The 27,722-nt window shown below is 34.6% G+C and overlaps 1 protein-coding gene across 9 annotated transcripts in view; it reads left to right on the top strand.

Moving 5' to 3' along the window:
- SNX7 (sorting nexin 7) overlaps positions 1-27,722 on the top strand; it is a 160,197-nt gene that overhangs the window by 73,001 nt on the left and 59,474 nt on the right. For 2 of the 9 annotated variants that reach the window (XM_057310447.1, XM_026497553.4), the window contains one exon: positions 22,204-22,616. The exons of 5 other annotated variants lie outside the window; for them this stretch is intronic. In XM_057310447.1, coding sequence (XP_057166430.1) covers positions 22,204-22,290 — 87 coding nt within the window. In that variant the 3' untranslated portion in view covers positions 22,291-22,616. Of the gene's footprint in view, positions 1-513; positions 10,164-12,151; positions 16,623-22,203; positions 22,617-27,722 lie in introns of those variants that run through there. 2 more of the 9 variants (XM_044383620.3, XM_048220278.2) reach the window with 2 other exon arrangements.

Genomic DNA, 27,722 nt, shown 5'->3' with positions numbered 1-27,722 from the left:
TTAGGGTCCCTGGCTAGGTCTGAAAATGAAAATGAGAAAGAAAATTGACAGGAGAAAAGCATACAAATTGATTTAATGTAAGTTCTCTGAGACATGGGAGGCTTTCTGAGGACATAGAGTCTGGAAGAAACAGAGCTGAGTATTTTATGCGAGGATTGATGAAGGGTGGGTGGTTGTGTAGAAATATGGTAGATTAAGGAGTATGAGGTAAGTATAATAAACCAGGGAAACGTAACAAGTCCTGTTTGTTAGGTGTCTTCTTTGGGTTCCTTCCCTTTGATAAGGACGTTTCTTTCCTCTGGATATAAGGAAGGCACCTTTCATATGAGGTTTTTATCACCTGCATTGGGGGATGAGGGTTGTGAAAGGTCCAAGTGATTTTCCTGCCCCTGCTGTAGTCTCAGACTCCTTCAGCGTAAAGTACTCGATATGGCCAGGTGCCATATTTCGCTGCCATGTAACCCACTGGGCTGAAGAGAGCCTAATATAAGTCTTTTATTTTTCATCCTAAAGGAAATAGGAAAGGCCACAGAAGAGTTTTCAGCAGGGAAACGACAATATCTATCAGACTTGCCTTTTAGAAAGGTCACTCTGGCTTTTATGGGTCAGAGTGCAACACAGCTGGACGTGATGAGACCTAATCGTTAGGGAACTGTTGTGGCACCAGACAGAGATGTGACCTGACACAGGGATTTCATGGCAGTGGCCTAGCGCCTCAACTGATTGAAAAGATCATTTTCTCTCTCTTCTTAATTTTTTTATTCTACATTAACAACCTTAAGTAAATTCAAGGATCTCAGAGGACTTTCCCATAAGTCTCAGATTTTGAAATGGTTTAAAATATTTTGTTGAATAAAGTACATTGACCACCATAGGCTTTATTACCACTTAACTAAACCCACAAAAGCAAACTTCTCACTCCCGTACATTAGAACCGCCCATTCTGATGTTACGGAATTGTTAGGACAATGAACCAAAATAATCCATAAGAAAATGCCTCGAAAATTAAAATATGCAATATACTATAAGTGATTATGATTATAAAACATAAGTATATTAGGGTATAAAAATCACATGACAAATGCGAGGACTTTATTTTCCTTTAAATGATAGGATCTGCAAATTTTTTTTTTTCTAAGTTTGGACTTTATTTTTTTAAGGGAAAATGTTCATAGCAAATCCACTGAACTCCAACTAAAATGTCTGGATTTTGACTATACCTGTCATATAAATTCATATTTTTTGTCATTCTCATGGACCGAATTCAGTTTATATAAAATACTGTTTTCTTAGAAACAGTTAAATTAGCCTCACTGTGCCATATTGCCAATTTTGTTCTTCACAGCAGTTTATATCTGTATGTTTTAACTCTTTCCTCCAAATGAATTATATTTCTGAATTTTACTAAAATGTATCAAGTGCACTGCATCTTAAATATGTAACTTTGAAAGAATCATTGGTTTTCTTTAAATTCAAAAGAACCCCACAGTTTCAATTATTTATTGTTTTTTCCCTGAGTGAATAACTTTCAACTGATTTGCCATATCAGTCCAAGCATAATCAGGAAGTTGGAGCCCTTAAATAATCAAGGCTTCCTAATTAGCACACAGACTGTGTGGCCTGAAACAGTAGCAGTCTGCTGTTATCTGTTAACTTCAGAATATCTTAGATATACAGAGAAGTGAAATGTTCCAGAATCTTTCCATTTCCTTTTTAATTTAATCACATTCTTATGGAAATACGTTTTCTTTTCATCAACATTTGCAAATATAAATCCCCAAAGGGGTTTGTTCCTAGTATAATGGATGAATTGGGGTATAAACATTTGCCTTTGGACTTGTTTTATGAAGTGAAATGGTCACAGCTTGTTTATGACTTAAAATTTAAATATCAAAGTAACAGGGGAAAATCAGATTATAAATATGAGAGATGGGTCTGTATCAGAAGCCAGCTATTATCATATTGAATTGTAATACTTAGACGTGTGAATTTACTTGAAGACAGTGGACACCAAATACAAAACGGGTATCTCCAAGTGAACTCTAAATAAGTAAAATGAAGCTATTTCCATTTTGTCCTACATGACCAATAATTAAGGATAAATTTCACTTATTTTTAAAAGCAAGATTTAAAAAGCATTACAGCAAAATTCCAATTGAACATGGGTAATTTCAAAATATATTGGTACCCAAATAACCAAAGAAAATGACTTCCTGATAAAATGTGGAGGGATGCTAAAACCATAACACATGGCATGCTGGATTAAGTGCGTGGACATGTTCTAATTGTTCTCTGGTAGGTACAGAAGAATGTCTGTTTGTGTGGTTGTTTATGCTGATGGTAATGATGATGATGGTGGTGGTGGCGGAGGGATTTGACAGGAAGTGGGCCTTGGTAGGTATTGCAAACTGAAAGTGTATACTCTTTGAAAGTTCACATTTTAATACCATAGTGAAAAGTTCACATAGTGTTAATTTTTGCCAAACAAAGCAGTTTATAGGTTAAGTGAATGTAACACTTAAGTGATTGTAATACTTAAAGTAATAAAATTTATTCCTTGGCACAGTTTACTTTACAGTATTAATGTGTGGAAGTCCTTGTTTCATAGTCTTATTTTCGTGGTTATAAAGTTAATATATATGCACACGAAAAACAACAACAACAAAAGCTAGGTACACTAATATATAAATTAAAAATAAAGAATTCCTGTAACCTTTTCTCCTAGAGAGAGTGGCATATTTAAATACAATTATAGAAAAATAATTTGCTATGTTCAGATCAAAATATTTTAAGATTTCTACATGGCCCTTTCTGAATGTGTCTGCATCAAAACATGATGACATATTTATTTTATGTCATGATGATTACAATGACTATGTGTTATTTTGAGTTCCATACTTCTCATTTGTTTACTTTTCTATATAATGATATAATTTTAACATAATACAATCACATTAATATACTTCTATTAGCAAAAGTAACAACTAATAGTTGAACCTTTATGTTATTTTTTTGCTCTCACAGATAATACTATTATAAATAATTATGAACATTAGACTTTAAAAACTTTCCGGATAAGAATTTCAAGAAATAAGCAGGCCAGCGGACATTTCATTTCAAATTATATCAGTCTTATTTAAGAATGTCTGTTGCCTCATGTGAAATCATTCATTTAAGATTCTGTTAACATAAAAATCCTGTGCTAAGCACTATGGAGCATCCAAATTCAAACTTCGAATCTTGCCATTAGGACCTTAGAGTTTACTGGGGAAGAATAGCAAGTATATGTATTTTTCACTTGATTCCTATGGCTTTATTTTAATGGAAGAGTATTTAAATTAGTTTTATTTACTTGAATTGTAATGAACAGATTTAATTGAAGGGTTCTATCACTACGGAATAATACAAATGTCAACATGGAAGTGTAGGAAACAAACAAACAAAAAAAGATGATTCTAACATAGACCATTTTCTGGAAAGTAAATGAAGAAAGAAAAAAATCATTGTAAGAGTATAGCATCTAGCCAGATGAATAATACAGCTAATGTTTTCCTAAAATTCAAGTCCAGTTATTTATGGACCACTTAAAAATTAGAGAAATTTTAAAAAGACACACACACACACACACACACACACACACACGTTATAGTAGTTCTACAAAGTAAGTAATGGATGAGCGTTAAACATCCTAGAAGTTCTTCAAGTATAGTTGTATTTATTTGAAAAGGTATTCCTTGCTATATTGGGGAATGGTAAAATAAATTCTAGCAAAAGAGTTGTTTGTTTTCAATTCAGGGGTGTACTACATAGTTTTGGAACATGTTGTAAATTTTGTAAATTTAAAACACCTTGGTCCAGGTAAAGACAGCTCCCAAGCACTGTGACTTGAAGAGGTTAATCTATATTGATCATGATTATAAAACTGCCAGATAAGCAGGATTCTGGGTTTCATTTAGATTTCTGTCCAAAATTTCATTCTTCTTTTAAAAACTGGGCATCAGATAAGGGATGGACTGCGTGCTCATCTACTGAATGAGAAGAAGCAATGAGGGGGATTAGCTTCCCTAGACTTAATTCCATCCAACAAAGAGGAACTATTATGTAACATGACAGAAAGCTGGGGAGAAAGTACCTTTTTCAAATTCTGGGAGGCAAGAGCAAAGGAAGGAAACCCTGGCCATTTTCGGTCATATTCCCTAGAATTTAGTAAAGTGGCTTTAAAAAGTTACAGAAAATTTAGTTGTAATGACAAAGTCACAGAGTGACAAAGAGAATATGACATAAGAGGAATGAACAATGCCAAAAAGTAAAAGTGAAGCAGTTAAAGAATCAGATATGATTATACCTGTGGACCATGGACCATGAAAGGCAAAGACGCAAAGGGATACAGTCAAAGGTGAAGACAGAGGAAACAATGTCGGGAGGCACATTTCACGAAAAAGTGAGGTTTGGGGGGAAAAAAGCGAATGACTTCCGAAGAGTAGCAAAGTCAAATGGAAGTGGGTGTTGAGGAGCCTCTTTGGATACAAGAAGGCTAGGAATTAATAAGCTCTAATAAAATTGGTAACGTGACTCTCTAACGGAAACCATGTTATGAAAGCTGAAATAAATAGAACTACTTCAATTCTATTTCATTCCTGTTTTCTCCATTGAGGAGAATGAAAGTATAAGTTGAAAGATTTAGACAAATAGAAATAAAAGATAACTAAAATCCAGTATATTTGAAGAGATAATAAAACAACAGCCATCCATTTCCACAAAAAGAGAAGTCTGGGTGTATTCACTTTGCCAGTGAGCAATGCAGAAGCCCTTCCTTTACCAGCCCAAAAGCAGCGCCTGCAAAGCCTTAGTTGTAGCCCTTAATTCTGAGGATCAACAGACTTCTGCTTACCCAGGAGAAATGCAGACTGCTTTTCTTTCCTAGGTAAATACTAAAATTAGTTTCAGAGAAAGTTTTGGGAAATACTGGAACAATGACACCTGTTTCTAAAATAGTTAACCTCTGTCATTTCTGGTATATACTATACACAATCACATAATAACTGCTCAAGTCTTTGTGAGTAGCCTTTCTCAGAGAAAGAAGCATAGGAGTGCCAGAAGATCTACCCAGAGAGAGTTATTTAGTATAATTTTGACCCCAAGGAGTGACAGGTAGTTTTTGAGCTTTCCTTTGACATGTTGGGACAGAGGCATAATAAGTGGTCTATATTGAACCATTTAAATTATTTTTTATATTGACAGTCTCTTAGGATGAAACCAAGTAAACAGATAACTTTCTTCAAAGTTAATGTGTCTCAACTCCGTAGTCATAAGAACAAAGAAGTTGGCTACAGCTGGGAATAATTCAGTTATCTTGGACAGGGATTTTCTAATCACGTCAGGGGATTTTTTTTAAAAAATATATTAATGCCTCATACCATTTACTAAAGCTGGTACCTAACCTGATCCCTAGGAGCCAAGAAGACAGATTCTTGATGGTGCTAAAACAGTCCTTCAGAAGAGTGTATATCTTTGAAACTCTTTGAAGAATGTTTCAGAACTACATTATATAGACCCCAGGATTGAACAGATTCCCATTGTATGTAGGCTAGATTTTCTGGAAAGCAAACACATCCATCTTGAGAGACTAAGATGCTTAGATTTCTAATCAGCCTAACCATTTTTATACCAGTTAAAATTTTCAATCCATTACGTTCTTGTGTCCATGTTATCTACTTTCTTACTCACTGGAAGTCACTCACTGGGGGCCTGAATGTCTGGATTAGCAAATTCAGGCTGCATCACACCACTTTTCTATGGACCATTCAGTTTATTTAGGGATGGTCATCTTCATCAAAAAGAAAACACCAAGTTTTCATTTTACCGCCATTAAATGGTTATCCACTGAATACCTAGGAATTTTCCCTTTGCATTTTTAGTATAGAGACCAACACTACTGATTATTTAATGATTCGTCTTATCTTTCTTTTTACTATCTATGCCATGGAAATCATTTTTTTTTTGGTGAGCAATCAGTTCCTGTTTTAAATAGAATCTAAAGGTACACAGTAATAATGATCAGAGCAGGGAAAACAGAGATGAATAACTGTGTTATCCTAAGATTTTAAAACTTTATATTCTTACAGTTTGATGAGAGGCTTCACCATTGATTACAGAAATAAAATCATCAGTGAAAACCTTAGAATGTTCGTGGAAGGCTATTATAGTTCTCTATTATCAGTTGTTTGCGGGGAGGGGCATCTTTGGAGATTAGCTACCACAGAGGCCAGGAAGCTGCCTTCTCAGTTTGATAGATTATACCAGGATTCTTGGATAAGTGAAGAGGTGAGATTCTGAGCTGAGGGAAAACTACACTAAAGACAGTTTATAAATAACTTTTTAAAATTGACTATTGCAAATATCAGAGGAAGTCCCTGTGTATAGTTCTTTCGTCTCTTAACTGTTGTATATTTGGGGGCATAGTTGATCAACTGTCATTTAGTTCCATTGATTTTACTTTGGCTATCATTGGTTATGACAGTTGAATAGCCAAGTGCCTTCCATCTAGGTTATGCTGTTTTTCATTTTATTGGACAAGGTTGGCAATTAGCACATTCACATTTCCGAGAAACTCTTTAGGAAAAAAAAACCTGTTCACCTTTGTTTAATGTCTCAGATTTATTTACTCACACAAGCAATTGATGGAATAAACAAATATTCTTTAGAAAAGACTTAGGGAACTAACAGATGTGAAACCTTTAATGCTCATTAGAATCTTTATTTTAAAACCATCTGAAGTTTAGGTAACTGTGAGCTCGTAGAGTAAATTTCAGTTCTACTTGGCTTAAAAGACTGCTCCATTTTGAATTTATACCTCAATAAATTGATACAGGTTTTTGATGATACAGGTGAATGTTCCCCTACTCTTGCAAATAAGAAAGTAAATATTATCCTCTACATTGATGACAGGGTCCTGCTTTCATATTCCAAGTCGTAAATCTACCTCTAACTAGTTTTTTTTTTCCAAAGGAGTCTTTATACTCAAGCCAAAATTATTTTGCAGTAAAATTATCTTCAGCATGTGAAATGATAGTATATTTTGTGGAGGTCAACTCTTTAATTCACTAGGTCTTTATCTTGGTGACCGCATTGAAATTTGCTCTTTTCCATATTTAAGTTTTATGAGAGCCATATTAAGGTCTTGTTATGCTAGAAGATACTTCTGACTAAAAAAAAAAAAAAAAAATAGAGCAAAGTAATTATCTACATCCTTCACTAGCTATTCAAAATGCTGAATTCAGTCCTAATGATGCATTTTGAAAGTAACATTGACAAACTAAGATGTAATCAGAATAAGGTTATGATGATAATGGTCTTAGAAATGCATCTTAATTCAGAAAATTAGAAAAGAAGAAAGGTATTTGGAGGGCAGTCATGGAAGAAGGATTACATGTTTTATCATTGCTTCAGATGATATATCTAAAACCAACTCTTGGAAATTGTCTAATTTGAACTCACACACACAAAACTATTTCCTATGCATTATAATTTTCTAAATTATATTAAATTGCATTGTAAAGAAATAAATTCCTTGCCATTGGGAATTTTTAAGCAATTGTTGAATAATATAAATCAGTAATTCTGTCAATGCTAGCGTCTCTCAATGCATTTTATAGAAAATTAGTGTTTTGTAATGTTAATGAGTGATAACTTTTGAAAGAAAAATTTCTGTAGTCAAAGAAGTTTGGATTAAATAAAGTTAAACAGGTTTATTTTCTAAAGAAGTTCTTAGCATAGTTTATGGGCTCACATGGTTTGTGAATCTGAGGATATAATTTCCTTGACTAGATCAGCATGTCTTCTTGCAGAATTAACATGTCCTGGAACACAATTTGGGAAACCTTGGGTAATTATGTTGATCTCTAAAGTCATGCTACTTGAAGTATGGACTGACGCCCAGTCCATAGTTGTTTATTACAGATTCATAACAAGATAAATCAGAAGTTGAAAGTAATCAATAAAAATCTTCTAGAGCAATTAGATGTCGCCATGACATCCATGTAGATAATTGGTAGACTTGTTATGTTGATTAAGTATTGGTCAGTATTGTTAGGCTGTTGTGGTGATTCATGGGGCATGCACTGCAGACTGGTCACGCTCAGTAGGATCACTTAATGGTCCTTGGAGATTGAAAGAAATTTGTGTTCTTCACCATCAATAGTTTAAGAAGCACTGCTCCGAAGTTCCATCTCTTTTCTAAGAGTCTGCTCATCTCTTATGCTTAACATAGTGTCCTTTCTCATTTAGAAGTTTATAATCTATTTAATATTCAAGTGTTATATAATAAGTATATAAAACACAGTCAATTATAGAATTAAGTTTAAATGCAACAGGCTGTGATTTTTATTTACTTCTAAGGAAACCTTAAAATAAATTGTCATTTTTAGAATTCTAAAGTAAGTAATTAACTAAAGTTGATCCTTGAACAATGCAGAGGTTAGGGGCGCCAATTCCTCGGGCCGCTGAAAGTCTGTGTACAACTTTTGACTCCCCAAAAACTTAATTGCTAAGAGCCTACTGTTGGCCAGAAGCCTTACCAGTAAAATAGTCAATTAACACATATTGTGTAAGTTATATATATTATATGCTGTATTCTTACACTAAAGTAAGCTGAAGAAAAGAAAATGTTATTAAGAAAATCATAAGGAAGAGAAAATACATTTACAATACTGTCCTGTAAAAAATCTGCAGATAGGTAAACTCGCGTAGTTCAAACCTGTCGTTCAAGGGTCGGCTGTACCCTGTTATTTTATTAAGTGAGAATTTCTGTCTGAAATGTACATTCAAAACCCATAGCTACAGTTCATGTTTTCACATAACCATGGACATCTTTTATTATGTGTCATATAAGTCTTGAAGATTTTTGTGGTTTTCTGGTTTCTGCTTTCTTAAAAAAAATCTCTTAAAAATATTCTCATTAATCTCTTATATTCTGTGATATTAATTCTCAATTATCTGTACAAATGAAGTTAAGTTGAGGTGGGAAATGGACAGTTATGCTAGAGCATAGACCATCTGTACCTCTTTCCCGTCCTTTGGATTAGATGAGTTTTTCTGTTGTTAAGCTAATCACGTGTTTGAATACAAGATTACATATTTATAATTTATAAAAGTTTCTAGTTTCTGAATCAAAGGACTTCCATCTTATTGTGCTTTGTAAGTGATAGACTATATTCTACAGACCAATAACTGTGTAATTCCCATAAAGAAAAGGAAGGGATTTAAGACACACACATGCACATGTACACACTGCAAGATACAACGTCTTGGAGAAAAAAGGTGGTTTGATTAATGAAAAAAAATTAAAGTTGAGTATCAGGATGCTTGCCAGTAGCTAATTGTAAAGTCTTAATCATATCTTCTCTAAACCCATTGCTCTAATCTGTCAGTAGAGGTATTGATGATCCTCCCCCTCTCCACCCCTCTCCACTCACTGCCCTCATAAATCTTTAGCAGAATAAAATTAGAACACATGTGTGGAATGCTTTAAAATAATGCACTGAAACATCATAGCTGTGCCTTGATAATTTTTCAGTAATTCAAAGGTAAATGTGCTCTTCTTTATAGTTTGCTGTATTTTCAAGGTATGGTTAAACAAACGCAGATAAGCTTGGTGTTTGAAGTGTCTAGAAGTAAACTGGACACCATGCATTTTATTGGTCGAAAACAATGAAGATAAAGAATAGAAAAAGTATGAGTTGAAAAGATTTGAATTCAGATTTTGGCTCTTGTAATAATTCTTCCTCTAAAGATTTCCAATGTATTAGACCTTTTGGAGCTCCAATTTTCCCATGTGTAAAAATGAGGGAAAGGGAATAAATTATATCCAGGGTTCGTTCGTTCTTCAGATCTTGAGTCAGAGATCCAGACTAATAAGACAAAGTAATAAAAACGTGGACCACAAGATGGCGTTTGTAGCTAATGAGTCCTTTTGCATTAACTCTGTTAGTCTTTTAAGTATTTTCAGGATTTATAAATCAAGCTTATCACTTATATTCTTGAGAGATATGTAAAAGTAATTTTTAGAAAAATATGCAAATTCTGTTATTTTAAAGTTGTTGATAGTTCTAAAATTATAAATTGGCTGATGATTCTTAGAAGCTGAATTTAGACTTTTCCAAAAATGAAATGTAATGAGCCACTTCGAGCTATTACAAAATAATAGAAGTTGCTTTCCTCTAGCAACATCATCTCTAATTTCTTTCTGGACTGATTACATTCACAATTTAAAATATGCAGTTCCTGTAAGTATTCAATAGTGTTCTGAATCTTAGGTTCAGGTGGTAAAAAGCAACTACTGAAATGTTACATATCCCATTACCGTCATTTTAGGCATGATGTACAATTTTTATAATGATTTATTTTGCGGCAAAATTGGCCTAGTACAGAGATGTTTACATATTTGAGCTTCAGTGTTCCCTCAAATGTAGGTGATGTCATTTGCACCCAAGATCATTTGAGACAGCATTAAAATACTTAGAGGACACTCAGTCATATTTTTCATCTTTAATTTATTAAAAGACATGCAGTTATCATGGTACTGTCTAAAAGATATTTTTAGATTAGGAGGAAAAAACTAGAAGCTCAGCAACTTTTGGCTTAATGTAGAGACTTCTGGTTTAAAAAATATATGGTAAACTTTGGCTTTTATCATATTTCATAATGATAGGTTTCATTGTTATTGTTTTAGGCAAATTTATAGTTATTTTATCTATTGTCATAGAGATACATAAATATAAATAACATTTTATTATTTTGACTTATGTGATAATGGGGATGAAACTAAATTTTCTATTAGCTGTTCCACAAACCGGGAGGTAGCATTACCAATGGAGACATTAAACTTTATGTTGACATGGCATGTTGGCCAAGAGCATGGCTCCGGATAGACACAACTTGTAACTTTGAGCTGAGAGACCTCGAAGACTGTATTTGAGTGAGCCTCAGTATCCTTCTCTATAAAGTGCTGAAAATAATAGTATCTCCATCACAGATTTGTTTGGGTATTAAAATATGTCTGTATGTATGTGTGTATGCATGTATGGAATGGAACAAGGAAAGATGAAAGAAAATTCCTAGAAGCAAAATTCAGTATTCCCTGTAAGTCAGTAAAAATAAATTATTTTGTAGCTTTTATACTCATAAACATCCTTCTAGGAATCTCATGCAGCTATTCCTTAAGCCATAACTTACTCTACTTGAGGCTGAAATTGCCAATATAAGAAATAAGTTACAAGACTGTAAGATAGATAGATAGATAGATAGATAGATAGATAGATAGATAGATAGATAAAAATACATGTGGTGTCCTTAGCTTAGTGCCTAGCACCTAATAAGGTTTCAATAAATGTAGAGTACCAATAGAGCAACAATAGTAGTAATTGAAAATATTTCTCAGTTTATGAATCATCTCTTTGGAAATTATTTATAATGATAATTATCTTGCAAATATCAGATCCTGAGGAAAGAGGTAAAATTTTACGTTTGATGCATTTCCACACTGTGTCAAGCCAAGGAGAGCAAGACAGACTTCTAAATTGTGTGCGATCTCATTTCCCAACTTCTTGTTGGCTACAGTTAGCCCCGGGAAGCATTCACTTTCAGTTCTAGGCTCACATTTAATGGACATATACAGTCCAAAACCCTTATTTTATTAATGAGTAAAGCCCAGAGCAGTGAAGAGATTTGCTTGCAGTCGCACTGCAGGACAGAACCCCTTCCTACCCCACCAGCTTGAGAAAATACTGATTCGTGAACATGCAAGCTTTCATCGGAAGCTACATTGTATCTGTAGAAACACCATTTTTGTCATCACTCATTTTCTGGGAAACTTGGTCACATCTGCTTGTAGGATTACTACACGCTGATGAGAACTGATAAAGAGAATGTATCTTTTCTAATGGCGAATTCTCATCACCACATTTGCCGAAGTAGCAACAGATTTCCTTCAAAACTAGGTTTGGAATTAAAACTTATTTTCTAGATATTCTGTCCGTGTGTTTGAGAAGTTTTTCAGCACATGTATAGGAACAAAAGGGCTTTTGTTTACCTGTTGGCTCTGTCTCCCCTCGGCCCTGGCTCACCTTCCTAACTGTACAGCCTTGTTTTCCAGTCCTGCCCTTCAAAGAGAAGCTATCGTTTTTGGCCTTTGGCTACAAACTGGGGCCACCTGGAGAAAACGTGCCCTGGATTCTCAATTAATGAGGATTTGTGATAAATTTACTTTTTGGTCACCCAACATGCTGCCCAGTAGCGTGCACAGAGGATTGACTGGCTCGTTTTTACTGCAGTGAGGCGCAAGAGGCCGTGGGAAGAAGTACTGAAATCTAGAGGCACAGTTTTCTTAACTATAAGGTGCAATTCCTTGCTTTTGTCCAAGTATTGTTGTATCAAGTAAAATGATCTGTGTGGAAGATTATGACACACTCTTCAGCTCACAGTGGAATTCCTGTTGTCGATTCTCTGGCGATAATATGAGAATCTAAAACTAGACTGAGCTGCTGGGTACTGCTAAAGGTCAGGCCGACAGTGATGCTGGGTATTTTCGATTGTTACTCCAATTTTGAGAGGTATTCGCTTGCTTCACTAATTGTAATGATTTAAAAGTGGAAAAAATCAATTCCTTGAGAGAAAGCAATGAGAAGCCAAATAACAGAAATCTCTTTTAAAAAAACATGATTTATAATTATAAGCAAGTCTCACACTAGGTTTTGAGATTGTGTTGCTGTTGTTTCGATGACTGTTTATCTCCTCCAATTATCACAGTCCTGGACACAGTAGATACTGAACTAAATTGCTTAACTACGTGGTACAAGCAATCCATTTCTTGAGTCTTTACTTGGTTTCTCATACTTAAAAGAGAAAAAGGATTTTTTAAAAAGTTTTAGGGATTATCTCTTACTATTTTAAAATAGATTTATGTACTTTAATTGGATAAATGTGCAAATATCAGGTAACAGGGTAATATTAACTATTGGCAGGAGGAGACAGTTGACATATTTATTTAGAAAAAATCTATCAAAATTCCAAAAGAGTTCTGGTAACATCAGGAGCTACCATGTCAGTTAATTTTCAGATTGAAAACTGCAGTTTTTGTAACGACCCGCGTATGCGTAGTTCAATACATTCCTTCTCTATAATCATCTGCATTTACTGAGTACTTAATGTATGCCTGGCATGTATGAACTAGGTCCTCTTCAAAGGGTGTGTGTGCTCCTGGAAATACGTAAAGAATTTCTAAGAGGTATGTAGGGAATCAATTTCTGCACACTCAACCAGCATATAGACACTTTCCTAAAATTTTTTTGGCTTAATGCCCCCTGCAGTCATGCATTTTCTTACCCACCTCTCCTTCCAGAATTGCCCTTTTCCCACTAGGTAAAAGAAAGGTATCTCATCCTGATGGCCCAGTGACTTATTGAGTGTATCCTGGTGGTCATTCAAGAGATTAGTTACTTTCCATTTGTTGATGAATAAATACTGGCTGTACTACTTGCCAGACTTGTAATATCACAGATGTACTTAACCATTTGTGCCTCAACTTTCCCATCTGTGAAATAAGATATGTTCACAGTCATCGTAAGGTGGTAATATGCAGGTAATACGTAATAAAGCAACCATTACAATGCCTGAGCAAGTCTTCATATTGATATGTATTGCAGGTGTCATGTTATTTCTGTTGTTTTTCTGTGGTAATGTTCTATAACTCATTTCAAAATACATAAATTGTTTTTCTTCCTGTGGTGTGGTACATGATAAGGAGATAGTTCCATAGCTAATTTGTCTTTTTTACTAAGTTTCACTGTCCCATTTAAGAGTTAGGTGAGAAATGAAAATGTTAATTCGCAACACTAATCAGTGTGGATGCCTACTGAATATCTTCCTTAGACATTTATTAAACTAGGATAGTTGAAGCAGAATATGACAATAGAAGCTTCTTCACGGGAGAATTAATGCCGTCTTTGGTGTAATTTGGATCACTTATTTGACAGGAATTCTAAATAGAGCAGACTGCTCAGAATTGCATTTTGAGTTTTACCTTGAGGACTTCAGAAGTTTATTCAAATGATAGCTTGGCAGAGTTCTCAAAAAGATGTGATATCTCCTGAAAGCAGTAATTGCTTCGGGCTGCCCTGCAGGGTTACCAAGTAGTAGAATTGTGTATGGATTTGCAGAGGAGGCCAGAGGGCTCTAGTAGAAATGAGGTTCACAAGGGAAAGGGGCTCTTCCCAGATGCAAAGTAGGGTCTGCTGTCTATTGGGCCATCGGTCCCAGTTAATAACTTTCCTTGTTTTGTAGATATTGTAGCTAGAGATTTAAAGTGATTTGTATTTTGGTATTTTTCTATTTCCTGCTTTGTTTATACTTAAATTTTGGTGTAGGAGATTTTTGAGTACATGTAAAGCTGAGTTTTACTTTCTTTTTTCCCTCGGCATTGAAAAGAAATAAAATACTAATGACGGCTAATACTTAATGCATGTCTGCCTATGATGTTAACTTTAGGGTTTTTGTAGGTGTTCTTCCTCAGGTTGTGGAAATTCTCCTCTATTCCTAATTTGCTGAAGGTTTTTTAGAATCAGAAATGGACATTATAATTTGACAAATGCCTTTTCTGTGTCTGTTGAGATGCTATTACATTTAATACAGTTAATTACATTGATCAATATTTGAATGTTAATCCAGTCCTACAGTTCTGGGATAAACCCCTTTTGGTCGTGATGTGTAATTCTTTCTATAGATTGCTGGATTTGCCAAAATTTTGTTTAGAATTTTTGTATCTGTGTTTATGAGAGATATTGGCTTGTAGTTTTCTTCTCTTACACTGTCTTTGGTTTTGGTAAATCGGAAAGCATTCCTATGTCTTCAATTTTCTGGTAGAGTTTGTGTAGAATTAATATGATTTCTTCCTTAAATGTTTGATAAAATTCACCAGTGATGGCCATTGGGCCTAGAGTTTTCTTTGTGAGAAGATATTTGATGACAAATTCAAATTCATTGGGTTATCTATTTCTTCTGGAGTGAGTTTGTGTAGTTTGTGTCTTTAAAGGAACTGGTTCATTTCATTTAAGTTGTCAGTGTATAGGTATAAAGTTTGCGTAATATTCCTTTATTTCCTTTAGTAGAATCTGGAGTGATGTCACCTTTCTCATTCCTAATAGCTGGAAATTTGTGTCATCTCTGTTCTTTAGGTCTGGTTAGTAATTATCACTTTTATTAATCTTCTCTAAGAGCCAACATTTGGTTTGATTGATTTTTCTATATTTTTTTCTCTTTTCTCTTTCATTAATTCACACTCTGATCTTTTCCGTTTCTCCCTTCCTTCCTTCCTTCTTTCCTTCCTTCCTTTCTTTTCTTTTCCCTTTTCTTTCCTTTTTTTCTTTTCTTTCTTTCTTATTCTCCCTAGTTTGGGTTTAATTTGTTTTACTTGTCTGTTTATTTATATATTAGTTTTTAGGGTGGAAACGGAAATCATTTATTTAAGATCTTTCTTTCTTTCTTTCTTTCTTTCTTTCTTTCTTTCTTTCTTTCTTTCTTTCTTTCTTTTCGTTTCTATTTTAATTCCAGTTAGTTTTTAGGGTGGAACCTGAAATCATTTATTTAAGACCTTTCTTCTTTTATTTATTTTTTAGTTTCTATTTTAGTATTCCAGTTGGTTAACATACAGTATAATATTAGTTTCAGGTGTACAACACTTCCATACATCACCTGGTACTCATCGTGAACCTTTCTTCTTTGCTATTAAACATTTAGTGCTATAAATTTCTCTGTATGTACTGCTTTCTTGACATCCCAGAATTTTTTATACGTTGTGTTTTTATTTTCATTTAATTCCAAATACTTCCTAAATTTCCTTCTGATTTCTTCTTCGACACAGGGGTTATTATGTATGTAAGTTTCCTGTTTAGATTTCAAATATTTGGGGATTTTTCACATATCTCTCTATTACTGATTTCTAATTTAATTCCATTATGTTCAGGGGACAGACTTCATGTGACTTGACTCTTTTTAAATTTACTGAGACTTCTTTTGTAGCCTGGAATATGGTCTATTTTGGTAAATGTTATATGTGCACGAGAATAAACATGTATTTTCCTTTCTATAGTTATCAATTAAATCAACTTGATTGATAATGGTGTTCCAGTTTTCTATATCACTGCTGATTTTCTGTCCATATATCCTATCAATTCTTGTGAGAGACCTGTATCAAGATCAATTGCAACTGTGGATTTGTTTTTCTCCTTATATTTCTATCAGTTTTTGTTTCATGTATTTTAAAACTCTCCCATTATATATATATTTTAAATTATGCCCTTTAGAGAAATTGATGCCTTTATCATTATGAAATAACCTTTATCTATGATAATAACCTTTGTTCTAAAATCTATTTTATCTAATATAGCCACTCTAGCTTTCTTTTGACATGTGTTACATGGTATATATATATATTTTGCCCTTTTAATTTAAATGTATTTGTGTGTACTTCTTATAAGCGGAATATAGGTGTGTCTTGTTTTTTATTTAATAGGACAATCTGTGTCTTATTGGAGTATTTAGCTTATTGACATTAAAATTGATTATTGATATGACTAGGTTTGAGTCTATTATTTTGCTATTTGTTTTTTATTTGTTCCATCTGTTCTTTGCTCCCATTTTCTTCTTTATGTCTTCTTTTGGATAATAGACAATTTGGTAAGATTTCATTTTAGATCTTTTGTTGGTGTATTAGATATACCTTTTATTTTTAGTGGTTATTTTCAGGTTTATTGTTTGTGGCTTAATCTTATCATTGTCTACCTTCAAGTAGTATTATACCACTTCACCTATCGTTTAAGAACCTGTAATCATATTCTTCATTTTCTTTCTCCTGGCCTTTATGCTCTTTTTGTCCTAGATTTTATCTGTGCATGTATTATAAGCCTCACAAGATCTTGTTACTATTATTATTCATAATTAAGTAGTCAATTATATATCAAATAAATATAAGTAATATGAAAAATATATACATTTCCATGTCATTGCCATGTTCTGTGTTCTTCATGCCTTTGAATGGATTCATAGTTCTATCTGGTCTCATTTTCTTTTTGCCTGATGAAATTTTTCTCTTTTTAAAAACATTTCTTGTAGTATGGTCTGTTGGCAACAAATTCTATAACTTTTGTATGTCAGAAAATATCTTTATTCCACCTGTTTTTGAAGGATATTTTTGCTAGGCATAGGATCCTATATCTTTTTTAGTATTTTTTTCTTTCAGTACCTTAAAAATATTACTCCGCTGTCCTCTGACTTACATTATCTGCATGAGATACTCATCCCTGTTTTTCCTTCTTTTGTATGTAACATTATCATTTTTCTCTGCCTTTAAAGATTGTCTTTATCACTGATTTTGAGCAGTTTGGTTATAAAGTGGCTTGAGGCATTCTTCCTCATGTTTCTTATGTTTAGAGTTTATTGAGTTTCTTGAATTTGTGGGTTTATAATTTATCAAATTTGGAAAAAATGTTGGCCTTTATATTTTCAAAAGTTTTTGTGCACCCCACCTTTTCAGTGATGCTAATTACATATGTATTATAACTACTGCAGGCTGTGTCCTCTGGCTCACTGATGCTCTTTTCCTTTCTTTCTCTTTAACTTTTTTGTGCGTCTTCTTTTAGATACTTCCATTCCTATGCCTTCACGTTCACTAATTTTTTTCTTCTGCATTGGTCTTATACATTATTAATTCCATTCATTATGTTTTTTCATCTCACACATAGTAATTTTCATCTCTGGAAGGGTAATTTGTGTCTATTCTTCATTTATTCCATGCCTCTACTTAACTCTTTGAACATCTAGGACACTTGTGTAATAACTGGTTTAATGTCCTTGTCTGCTAAATCTAATCTCTTTGTCAATTTTGGGTCAGTTTCTTTTTCTTTTTTTTTTTTTTCCAAATTTTTATTTAAATTCTACTTAGTTAACACAGTGTAACATTGGTTTCTGGTGTAGAATTTAGTAATTTATCACTTACATACAACACCCAGTGCTCATGACAAGTGCCCTTCTTAATCCCTATCACCCATCTAGCCCATCCCCCACCTACCTCCCCCCTCCAGTAACCCTCAGTTTGTTCTCTATAGTTAAGAGTCTGTTTTTTGGTTTACCTCTCCCCCCCACCGCAGTGTTCATTTGTTTTGTTCCTTAAATTCTACATATGAGTGAAATCATATGGTATTTGTCTTTCTCTGATTGACTTATTGCATTTAGCATTATACACTCTAGCTGTATCCACACCATTACAAATGGCAAGATTTCACTGTTTTTTATGGCTGAGTAATATTCCATTGCATATAAATTTCAACTGACTGATTTTTCTCCTTATTTTGGGTTATGTTTTCTTGCTTCTTTTTATCCTGGTAATTTTAATTAGATGCCAGATATTATGAATTTTGTTGCATGTTGAATATTTTTGTATTCGTATAGCACTTAACTAAGTTGCTTGGACACAATTTGATCCTTTGGGGTCTTAGTTTTAAGATTTATTAGGTGATACTTGAGCAGCTTTATTATAGGGCAAATTATTTCCCAGTATTGAGGCAAGATCGTTGTTTGTATCCTACCCAATATCTCATGAATTGTGGGACCTTCCAATCTCTTTGGTGGGATCCTGTGCTATTCTAGTCCCTGGGAGAACGTGGGCAGTGTTCACTCTAATCCTCACTAGTGGCTTTTTTCCCAGGCCTCAGGTAGTTTTCTACATGCATGTACTGATCAGGACTCCACTGAAAACCCAAGGGGGGAGACCACAAGTCTCCAGAGTGCTCTTTCTGCACTCTTTCTTCTCTGGTCCTCTGCTCAATGAACTCTCCTGCATTAGTTTTCCATAGACTCTTAGCTCCACATCTCTTCAACTCCGGGAATCTGCCTGACTACATCTAAGTTCACCTTCTTCCACCGTGGCCTGGAAATTCTCTTAAGGCAGTAAATCGGTATATTGGTTTGCCATAACAAAATACCACAGACTAAGTGGCTTAAACAAAAAAAAAAATTATTTTCTTACAGTTCTGGAGTTTTTAGATGGCCAAGATCAAGATATTGGCAGGCTTGGTTTCTTGGTTTCTTCTGAGGCCTTTCTTCTTGACTTTGCAGATGCTAACCTTCTCCCTATGTCCTCACATCGTCTTTTCTCTCTGCTGTCATTCCTATAGTCTCTTTCTATAACCAATTTCCTCTTATAAGACTACTAGTCAGATTCGGTTAGGGCCTGTTTTAACAGCCTCATTTCAACTGAATCACCACTTTAAAGGCCTTATATCCAAATTATTTCACATTCTATGGTACTTCAACAAATGAATTTTTTATTGTATTTATTGTATTTATTTTATTACTTTTTAAATTTAAATTCAATTAACATATAATGTATTATTGGTTTCAGAGGTAGAAGTCAGTGATTCATCAGTCTTATATAATGCCCAGTGCTCATTATATCACATGCCCTCCTTGATGTCTATCACCCAGTTACCCCATCCCCCAACCTCCCTCCCCTCCATCAACCCTGTTTGTTTCCTCTGATTAAAGGTTTCTTGTGGTTTATCTCCCTCTCTGGTTTCATCTTGTTTTATTTTTACTCTCTTCCCCTATGATCCTCTGTTTTTGACAAGCGAATTTTGAAGTATCTCAGAATATGCTTCAACAAATGAGTTTTGGAGACACAGTTCTGCCCACAACAGTAGGGTAATCATAGAGCTCAGATTGTTTTTATCATGTCTCTCAGGGATCACTGTCCTTTATTGCCTGATGTTCAGGGTCTTGAAATATGTCATTTCATATATGTTTTCTTTATCTATCTATCTATCTATCTATCTATCTATCTATATCTTATTTTTTAGCAGAAGAGTAAATCCAGTCCTTATTACACCATCTTGGCCAGCAACAGAAGTCCTAAGCGCAAGTTCTTAACCACTGTACCAAACATTATTCCTTACATTGCCCTTCCACAGACATGCACAGAGATTTATGGGCTTACTCCTACTAGGAAACATTCGTTAACTCATTCGAGTCTGATTTAGATCCCGCTACTATTTATTTTCATCATACCCTGTAACTTCATAGACCCTGAAGTTGCTTATATTTGCTTACTTATGTTTCTTTGCTAAATCATAAGTTCCATGAGGCCAAGGATTGTGCCCCAGAACCTATCATAGTGCCTGACATAGTAAGAACTCAAAAATATTTGTTGAGTGAATGGATGTTTTATGTCAATCCCCACCTCCCAAATTATGTATAGTTTGGACAGTTACAAAAGACATAAGGTCTAAAAGTTGAAACATAGATCAAATGTGAGGTGTTTATCTTTAATGCCCTTTCATGGGTATAAGCAATTAGATATAAAGACATCTATTTCTTCTCCTGTACCATGTCAGAGAAGGCACTCTTGCCTCAAGGTCCCTGTCATAGCTACTTGGCCTTCTCTCTTTTCCCTGCCCTCTCCTTTCTTAGCCTTACCTATCTTATTTTGTTATTTCTTCATCCCAATGAGATAGGTATTATTATTGTACACCCAAAGTAGAAAATCAGAGAGTTAGTAACTTACAAAGAGTAAAGGTAAATCCCAGAACTGATTCATCACAGTGACTAAAATTATGCTTCGTGGCTTAGACCTGGCGTCCAGTCTCTAAAGTTTTTAAATCAAAATATCCCTTAAAGTCTTGATAGACTTAATTATTCTTATGAGACCTGTGTTATCCCAAGCCTGACTTTCAAAATACATGTATCACAAAATAAATACTCAAATTTTACCCAGTAATTTACTCAGTTTTTTAAAAATTTGGCAATTAAGTCTTCAACAGTATTTTCTACTGTTCTCATGCAAATATATAATTTTCTAGCCTTATTATTCATTTCCTAGGCTTTTGAAACTGTCTCAGAATCAAATCACTGCATATAACCTTTGTAAAAACCTTATTTGGCAAAATGCTTTCCATATTCTAAATCTTCAGTTTGAAAAAATATTGTACACACACACACACACACACACACACACTCACATACGTAAGTCCATATATACATACTTTTTGGAACACAGCACATTTATAGTTTGGGAGGTTTAAAATTTTGAGTTTGTATTGTGTTTGGGAAATTGCTGGTCTGTCACTTAGTACTTGTCAGACATGGACATATTAAAGCTATAAAAGGATTAGAGGATAAAAAAGTGATGTGAAAGTTGTTTCAGCAAGTAAACCAGTGTTAATCAGTCCAACTTTAGAGTGTATTATATAAAAAAAATACATATATATGTATTTGTATATAGCAATCTATCCACATTTGGAAAAAAAACATGATTTCTTTTCTAATTAATTTTAGCTAGTGCTAACTATATGTTAGAGTAAGTATGTTTTAGAAGAATCCTAAATATGTGCAAACTATTAAATTTATACTGTGGATATACTTCATACAGAGAGCTGAGACGAAGCTAGTAGGCAGCTCAGCCCTGGGCAACATCACGAAGGTGGCCACATGCCTGTTGGTGTACCCCACCACCTTCAGTCTCCTGTGATCCTTTTTCATTTCCTGTGGCACATGAATAACCAAGTTTCACCACCTAGTCCCAAGAGACCATCATAATATAATAATTTCTAATTTTTTTAGCACTTACTTTGTGCTAAGCATTCTGCATAGAGATTTATACAGATTATGGAACTTTGGTTTTTACAGTTGTCCTAGTGGTAAGTACTGTCATTAATCTAATTTATAGCTTGAGAAACTGTAATAAAAATTCATCAGCTTGCCCAAACTCAGACTTGTAGTGGGGTTCAAGTCTGATGGAGGCATGCTTATATCCTCGCTCCTGTGTCCAGATGCTTAATGCCTACCTCCTAGGGTCCAGATGGTCCATCTTTTCCTCCATAATTTAGCGGTTTCCTTTCCTGACAGTGAGGTAATACTGGATTATTTTAACAAACTAATCCATGCTCATTTTTTAAACCTTTTATGTTTTCCTCTTATTTAGCAATAGTATCTGTCATTAGAAATTAAAATATGTAGAAAACAGCAAGTATTCTGGCCTGCTGGTGGGAGACGGGAGCAGGGCAGATTGCTCTACAAACAAATACATAAGGATTTATTAATCCTTTCGCCTCTGGAAGTTAACTACTGTTGATCTCCTCGTGGTATATTTCCATTATTCAGTGCCTTGCTACATGGGAATCCTTCCTTGCATCACAGACTGACCTCCACATGGAAGAAACCTCTGAAGATAAGCCTGAATCCCATTGAGGACTTCTGTGTGATCTTTGGGAGACAGCATCTATTAACCAAAGTTATTCTTTCTGGATGGGCTGTGTCCTTTATGAAGTGGATGAAAAATGTTTCACACTATCTGGAAAACCAACAGCTTGAAACTCAGCTATTCCAGATAATTGATATGAATTTGGAGATACATACATATATGTAAATATATGTATGTATTCAGCTTAGTTTTTATTTTAAATTTGTGTGCCAATAAGTACGTATAGAAATTTTTGCCCAAATATTTGTTTGTGGAACATGTCGTTTTAAATATATTATGAAGACTCAGTTTTAATAAAAAGTTTAATATGAAATGACTGGCTGTGGTGTGTTCTTTTTGTACTAGTAGCTCAAGCCTCTGAAGCAGATTCTGACAAGAATTCAATCTGTTACCATGCATACTATGCTTTCACCTTATTTCGTCACGATTTTCTCTAAAATACTATTCACTTTGACATTGGGAACTTGAAGTAAATATATAAAAATTAATTTAGTTTTATTGAACGTTAACGATAACTGTTCACAGGTTGGTTTGGTAAGAGTAAAGAAATTGTTTTTCACAACTGAAAAAAATTACCATGATAGATTTACATTATTCTTTGAGTTATTAGTTAGTGATCCTGTGCAACCTAGTAATCAAGCGATACTGACCATACAAAGTGATTTCATATTTATCTAATGGCTATATTTAGAAATTGCATATGTTGGTTATTTAACATTTGCTAATTTTTTGAAAGAGCTATTTCTCAAGACTTTAAAGTTTGAGGTATTTGGTCATGATGTTACATTACATACAGGACCTTAAGTTTCATTTGGGTATTATCCTTAAATAAGTGTCACAAAAACAACCTAGACATTTGTTTTAATCAAAACAATAGATACACAAATGCAGATGTAAGCTAAACATTTTTCATAAATATTGGCATGTATAATTTTTAAACCATTTGTGGTAAAGAATCTGACTCCATTTTTTGATGTTAGACTGCTGGTAGCTTTTAACCACACTTTCCCTCTTCCCCTCCTGCCACATCTGGTCAGGCTGCTAAGAAAGCCCAAATGCTCCCTCCTTTGGCATTGACACAAAATTCAAACCATATGACCCTCTCTCTGCATGCAGGAACCCATCCCCTGATCCACCATAAAAACCCCAAACCATTCTCCTTCTCCAGCTCTCTCAAACCATTTTCAGAACAGCCTGAGAGGCCTGCCCAGATCTCCCCAGAAAGCTTCATTATGTAAGTAATAAGCTTTTCATACCCTCTCAGTGTGTTTATGGCATCACCAGCCTTGACATCTAACACCAATTTTGGGTGAGAATCCTTCCTGTTTATTAGGATGGCCCCAACCATATTGTTTTGCAAGCTATTTTACTACTCCAAACTGTGTTTTCCCTACCTAGAGATAATGGAGATAATAATCTGTAACGCACAGGTTGTTAAAATGATATAGTAAACTTAGAACCCTACCAGATGGAAGTTGGGGGTGAGGGAGTTAGGTGGGGTGGTGGAAAGGTACAAACTTCTAGTTACAACATGATGACTATATGTTAACAATACTGTATTGTAACCTTGTAAGTTAGTAAGGGAATAGATCTTAAAAGTTCTCGGGGCGCCTGGGTGGCTCAGTCATTAAGCGTCTGCCTTCGGCTCAGGGCGTGATCCTGGGGTCCTGAGATCGAGCCCCGCATTGGGCTCCCTGCTCTGCTATGAGCCTGCTTCTTCCTCTCCCACTCCCCCTGCTGGTGTTCCCTCTCTCGCTGGCTGTCTCTCTCTCTGTCAAATAAATAAATAAAGCCTTAAAAAAAAAATTCTCATCACAAAGGAAAAAAGTTGTAACTTTGCTTATGTGATGAATCTTAACTATTGTGGTGATCATTCTGTAGTGAATACATACATCAAATCGTTGTTATACACCTTTAACTTAGAAATGTTAGGTGTCAATTATATCTCAGTAAAACTGGGGAGAGAAAGAATACCTGCCAGAGAAATGGTAGCCAATAAGATCATTAATTATTTAAATGGGAATCACATAAAAATGCTTTATATTTAGATACAGTACATTTCTTTTTCCTCTTTAGTTTTGCATCCTCCTCTCTTCCTTTCTGTCCACGTGACTGCCAGCCCCCATACATACCATACATACCACACAGCTAACTCTTGTTAAGTAGTATGTGTCCTTCCCTACATTTTCCCATGTTCATAGTATTCGGTACAGACTTAACATACACACACACACATACATACGCTCCCAAACACAGTTTTAAAATTTGTTTTATAAAAATGAAGTCCTGTTATACATGCTGTTTTGCCTCTCATTTTGTCACTCAACAATACCTTGTGGAAATGTTTAAAGTCAAGAATAGCTCTAATACATTTCTTAAATGGGTCTACAATATACCATGGTGTGACTATGTAGTAATTTATGCCGACATTTTCTTGTTTATAGTTATTTACTTTGCTTCTAGTTTTTCATCACCTCAAAAAGAAACCCTGTACCTTTTGGCTCTCACTTTCTAACCGCCACCCCCTCCCCTATCTCCAGGCCTAAGGAAACACTAATCTGTTTTCTGTGTCTATAAATTTGCCTATTCTCATTATTTCATATCAGTGGTATCCTATAAATGGGATCTTTAATAACTGGCTTATTTCACTTAACATGTCCTCAACAAATAGTGTAACATTTGTCAGTACTTTATTCTTTTTTAAAATGGCCAAAAATATTCCATTGTATGGATATACCACATTTTGTTTATCCATTATATTTGTTTATTCTTTCATTGATAGACATTTAGGTTATTTTCAATTTTGATTATTATGAATAATAATGCTATAAAATTGGTGTATACATTTTTGTGAGAATATGTATTTTCATTTCTCTTGGGCCTTTACATATCACAAGTGTATTTAACCATATAAGGAGTTGCCAGATTGTTTTCCAAAATGGCTACACCATTTTACATTTCAGCCAGCAGTGTATGAGGGTTCTGATTTCTCCACATCCTCATGGATGCTTGTTATTTTCTGTTTTTGTTTGTTTTTGTTGTATTATAGCCACCCTATTTGGTGAAGTGATACCTCATTGTACCTTCGATTTGTATTTCCTTTTGCATCTTTTCATGTGCTTTTTGGCTATTTGTATATATTCTTTGCAAATATGTCTGTTCAGTTCTTTTGCCAATTTTTAAGGTGAGGTTGTCCTTTTATTATTGACTTTAAGAGTTGTTTATATATTCTAGATAAAAGTCCCTTATCAGATTATGATTTGCAGATACTTCTTTTCACTTCATGGTAATGCACTTTGAAGCAAAGAAGTTTTTAATTTTGAGGAAGTTCGTTATTTCTGTTTTTTTTTTCTCTTGTTGCTTATGCTTTTGGTGTCTCAAATCTGAGGTTATGCAGATTCACCGCCATGTTTTCTTCTAGGACTTTCAGCTTTTAGATTTAGGTCTTTGATCCATTTTGAGTTAATTTTTGCATATGATGTGAGGGAAAGGCCCAATTTCATTCTTTTATATGAGGCTCTCCAGCTGTCCCAACACTATTTGCTGAAGAAGCTGTCTTATAAGTTTCACACTGGGGAACAAGAGTCCCTGGAGCTCCTCATGTTGTCATCCTAGAAGTGGAACACGTGGTATAGCTTTCGAATTGGTGTTGTGATGTGTGCTGTGACGGTGGTTGTTATTAATAGGGAAATATGACTACTGGATACTTCATCATAAAAAACTTCTTAACAACAACAAAATAACTCATTTGATTTTTACTTAAAAGAAGGCTCTCCCCTGACGTTTACGTGTACTGTTCATTCAACACATGCCTTCTTTCAATAACTGCTTTCCAAAACACACATTTTCTGCTTTCAGTTAATTTTCTCTGAGTCATATAGCCTTTCAAAAAAAGACAAAGAAGGATTTTAAGTGGATGTGCCAGTAACTGAATATAGAATTGGTGTATAGAATTGGTAATAGACTTAGTATGTTTTGAAAATAGTTTAAGTCCATCTTGTAATACTGCTTGTAGCTGGGTGTTACTGTTCTTTTTTTTTCCCCCCCTGAGGATTCCACTCCATCCACCCCTTTCATTCCAGTTACATAGGGGAAATTAAAAGTCTTTTTACCTCAACTGGCTCTTCAAAGCAGAAACATCAATGCTCAAACTGTCATTTTGACCTGAAATCCTAGGGAGAAAGAAACTTACTTCCTGTGTTTACAGGGAAATGAGGTTGTACTTGGATCAAGTCATCATCATAGAGGATGACTCGTGAGCTTTGGAGTCAGTGGGCTCAGGTATGAGGTCTGATTTGGAGATATTACTTGTCTGGTCCACAGATTGTACTTTTCTTTCTCTTTTTGTATTACTGGCAGTTGATTGGATAGGAAACATATATGCTCCATTTTTAGAGAACTACAAACACACAGACACATACTTTAAGTAGGAAATCATCACTGGACATGTGTATAATCCCAGGAAGATACAAATAAAAATCTGTGTTTGTTTCTTTTCTTTTTTCTTTTTTCCTCATGCCACGACTACCCTGAAGATAAGAGGCTCTGAAGTGAAGATAAGTCCACTTATGTTACTGACCATCTATTTCATAATCAATTTCTTTATCTTCTCTTTGCTTTAAACAGGTTTATAAGTTATTATATTTTTTTCAAAGCTCACAGTTGAATCTATGCCTTGATCAAGCCCTATTATAGGTTGATTTCTTTTTTTATCGCGCTTTGGCTCTGTTCCTCCATTTGTCTTTTCCTGTTATTTTTTCAGAATTTTTATCATCCCACTTGACAAAAGAACAAATCAAACTACTTTAGATCACAGGGAATTGATGTACTTCTGTAACCGAGAAGGAAAAGGCTATATTTGGGTATAACTGGTCCTGAACAGGTGTATTTCTCTGTCTTTATTTCCTACTTCTCTTGAAAGGGTTGACTTCGATTACTCCTATTGCTACCTTTACATGAGGCTCATTCTGTGGGTCTCAAATGGGGGATATTTAGCAAAATCTAATAATATATAATATAATATAATATAATATAATATAATATAATATAATATAATATAATTAATATAATGTAATATCTAGCGATATTTTTGGAAGCCACCCTATGGGAGGATACTACTGGCATCTAGGTGGTAGAAGTCAGGGATGCTACTAAACATCCTACAGTGAACAAGACAGCTTCCACAACAAGAAGTTATCTGACCCAAAATGTCAAGACTACTGAGGTTGAGAAATCCTGGGCTATGTTAATGTCTACTAGTTAGTAGCTCCCAGATCATAAGTTCCCAACTATCTACAAGGAAGGAAAGCGCTCTTCCCTTCCAGTTTTAATTCAGTTGAAAATTCCTAGGGAAGACCTGGCTTGGGATATAGCCAATGCCTGCCTACCCACCTCAGCCCTGATGCAGCCCAATCTTTGT

This window comes from Ursus arctos, unplaced genomic scaffold (genome assembly GCF_023065955.2).
Source record: "Ursus arctos isolate Adak ecotype North America unplaced genomic scaffold, UrsArc2.0 scaffold_12, whole genome shotgun sequence".
Lineage (NCBI taxonomy): Eukaryota > Metazoa > Chordata > Mammalia > Carnivora > Ursidae > Ursus > Ursus arctos.
The sequence above is the reverse complement of the archived record's forward strand: the minus strand, read 5'-3'. Positions and strand labels throughout refer to the sequence as shown.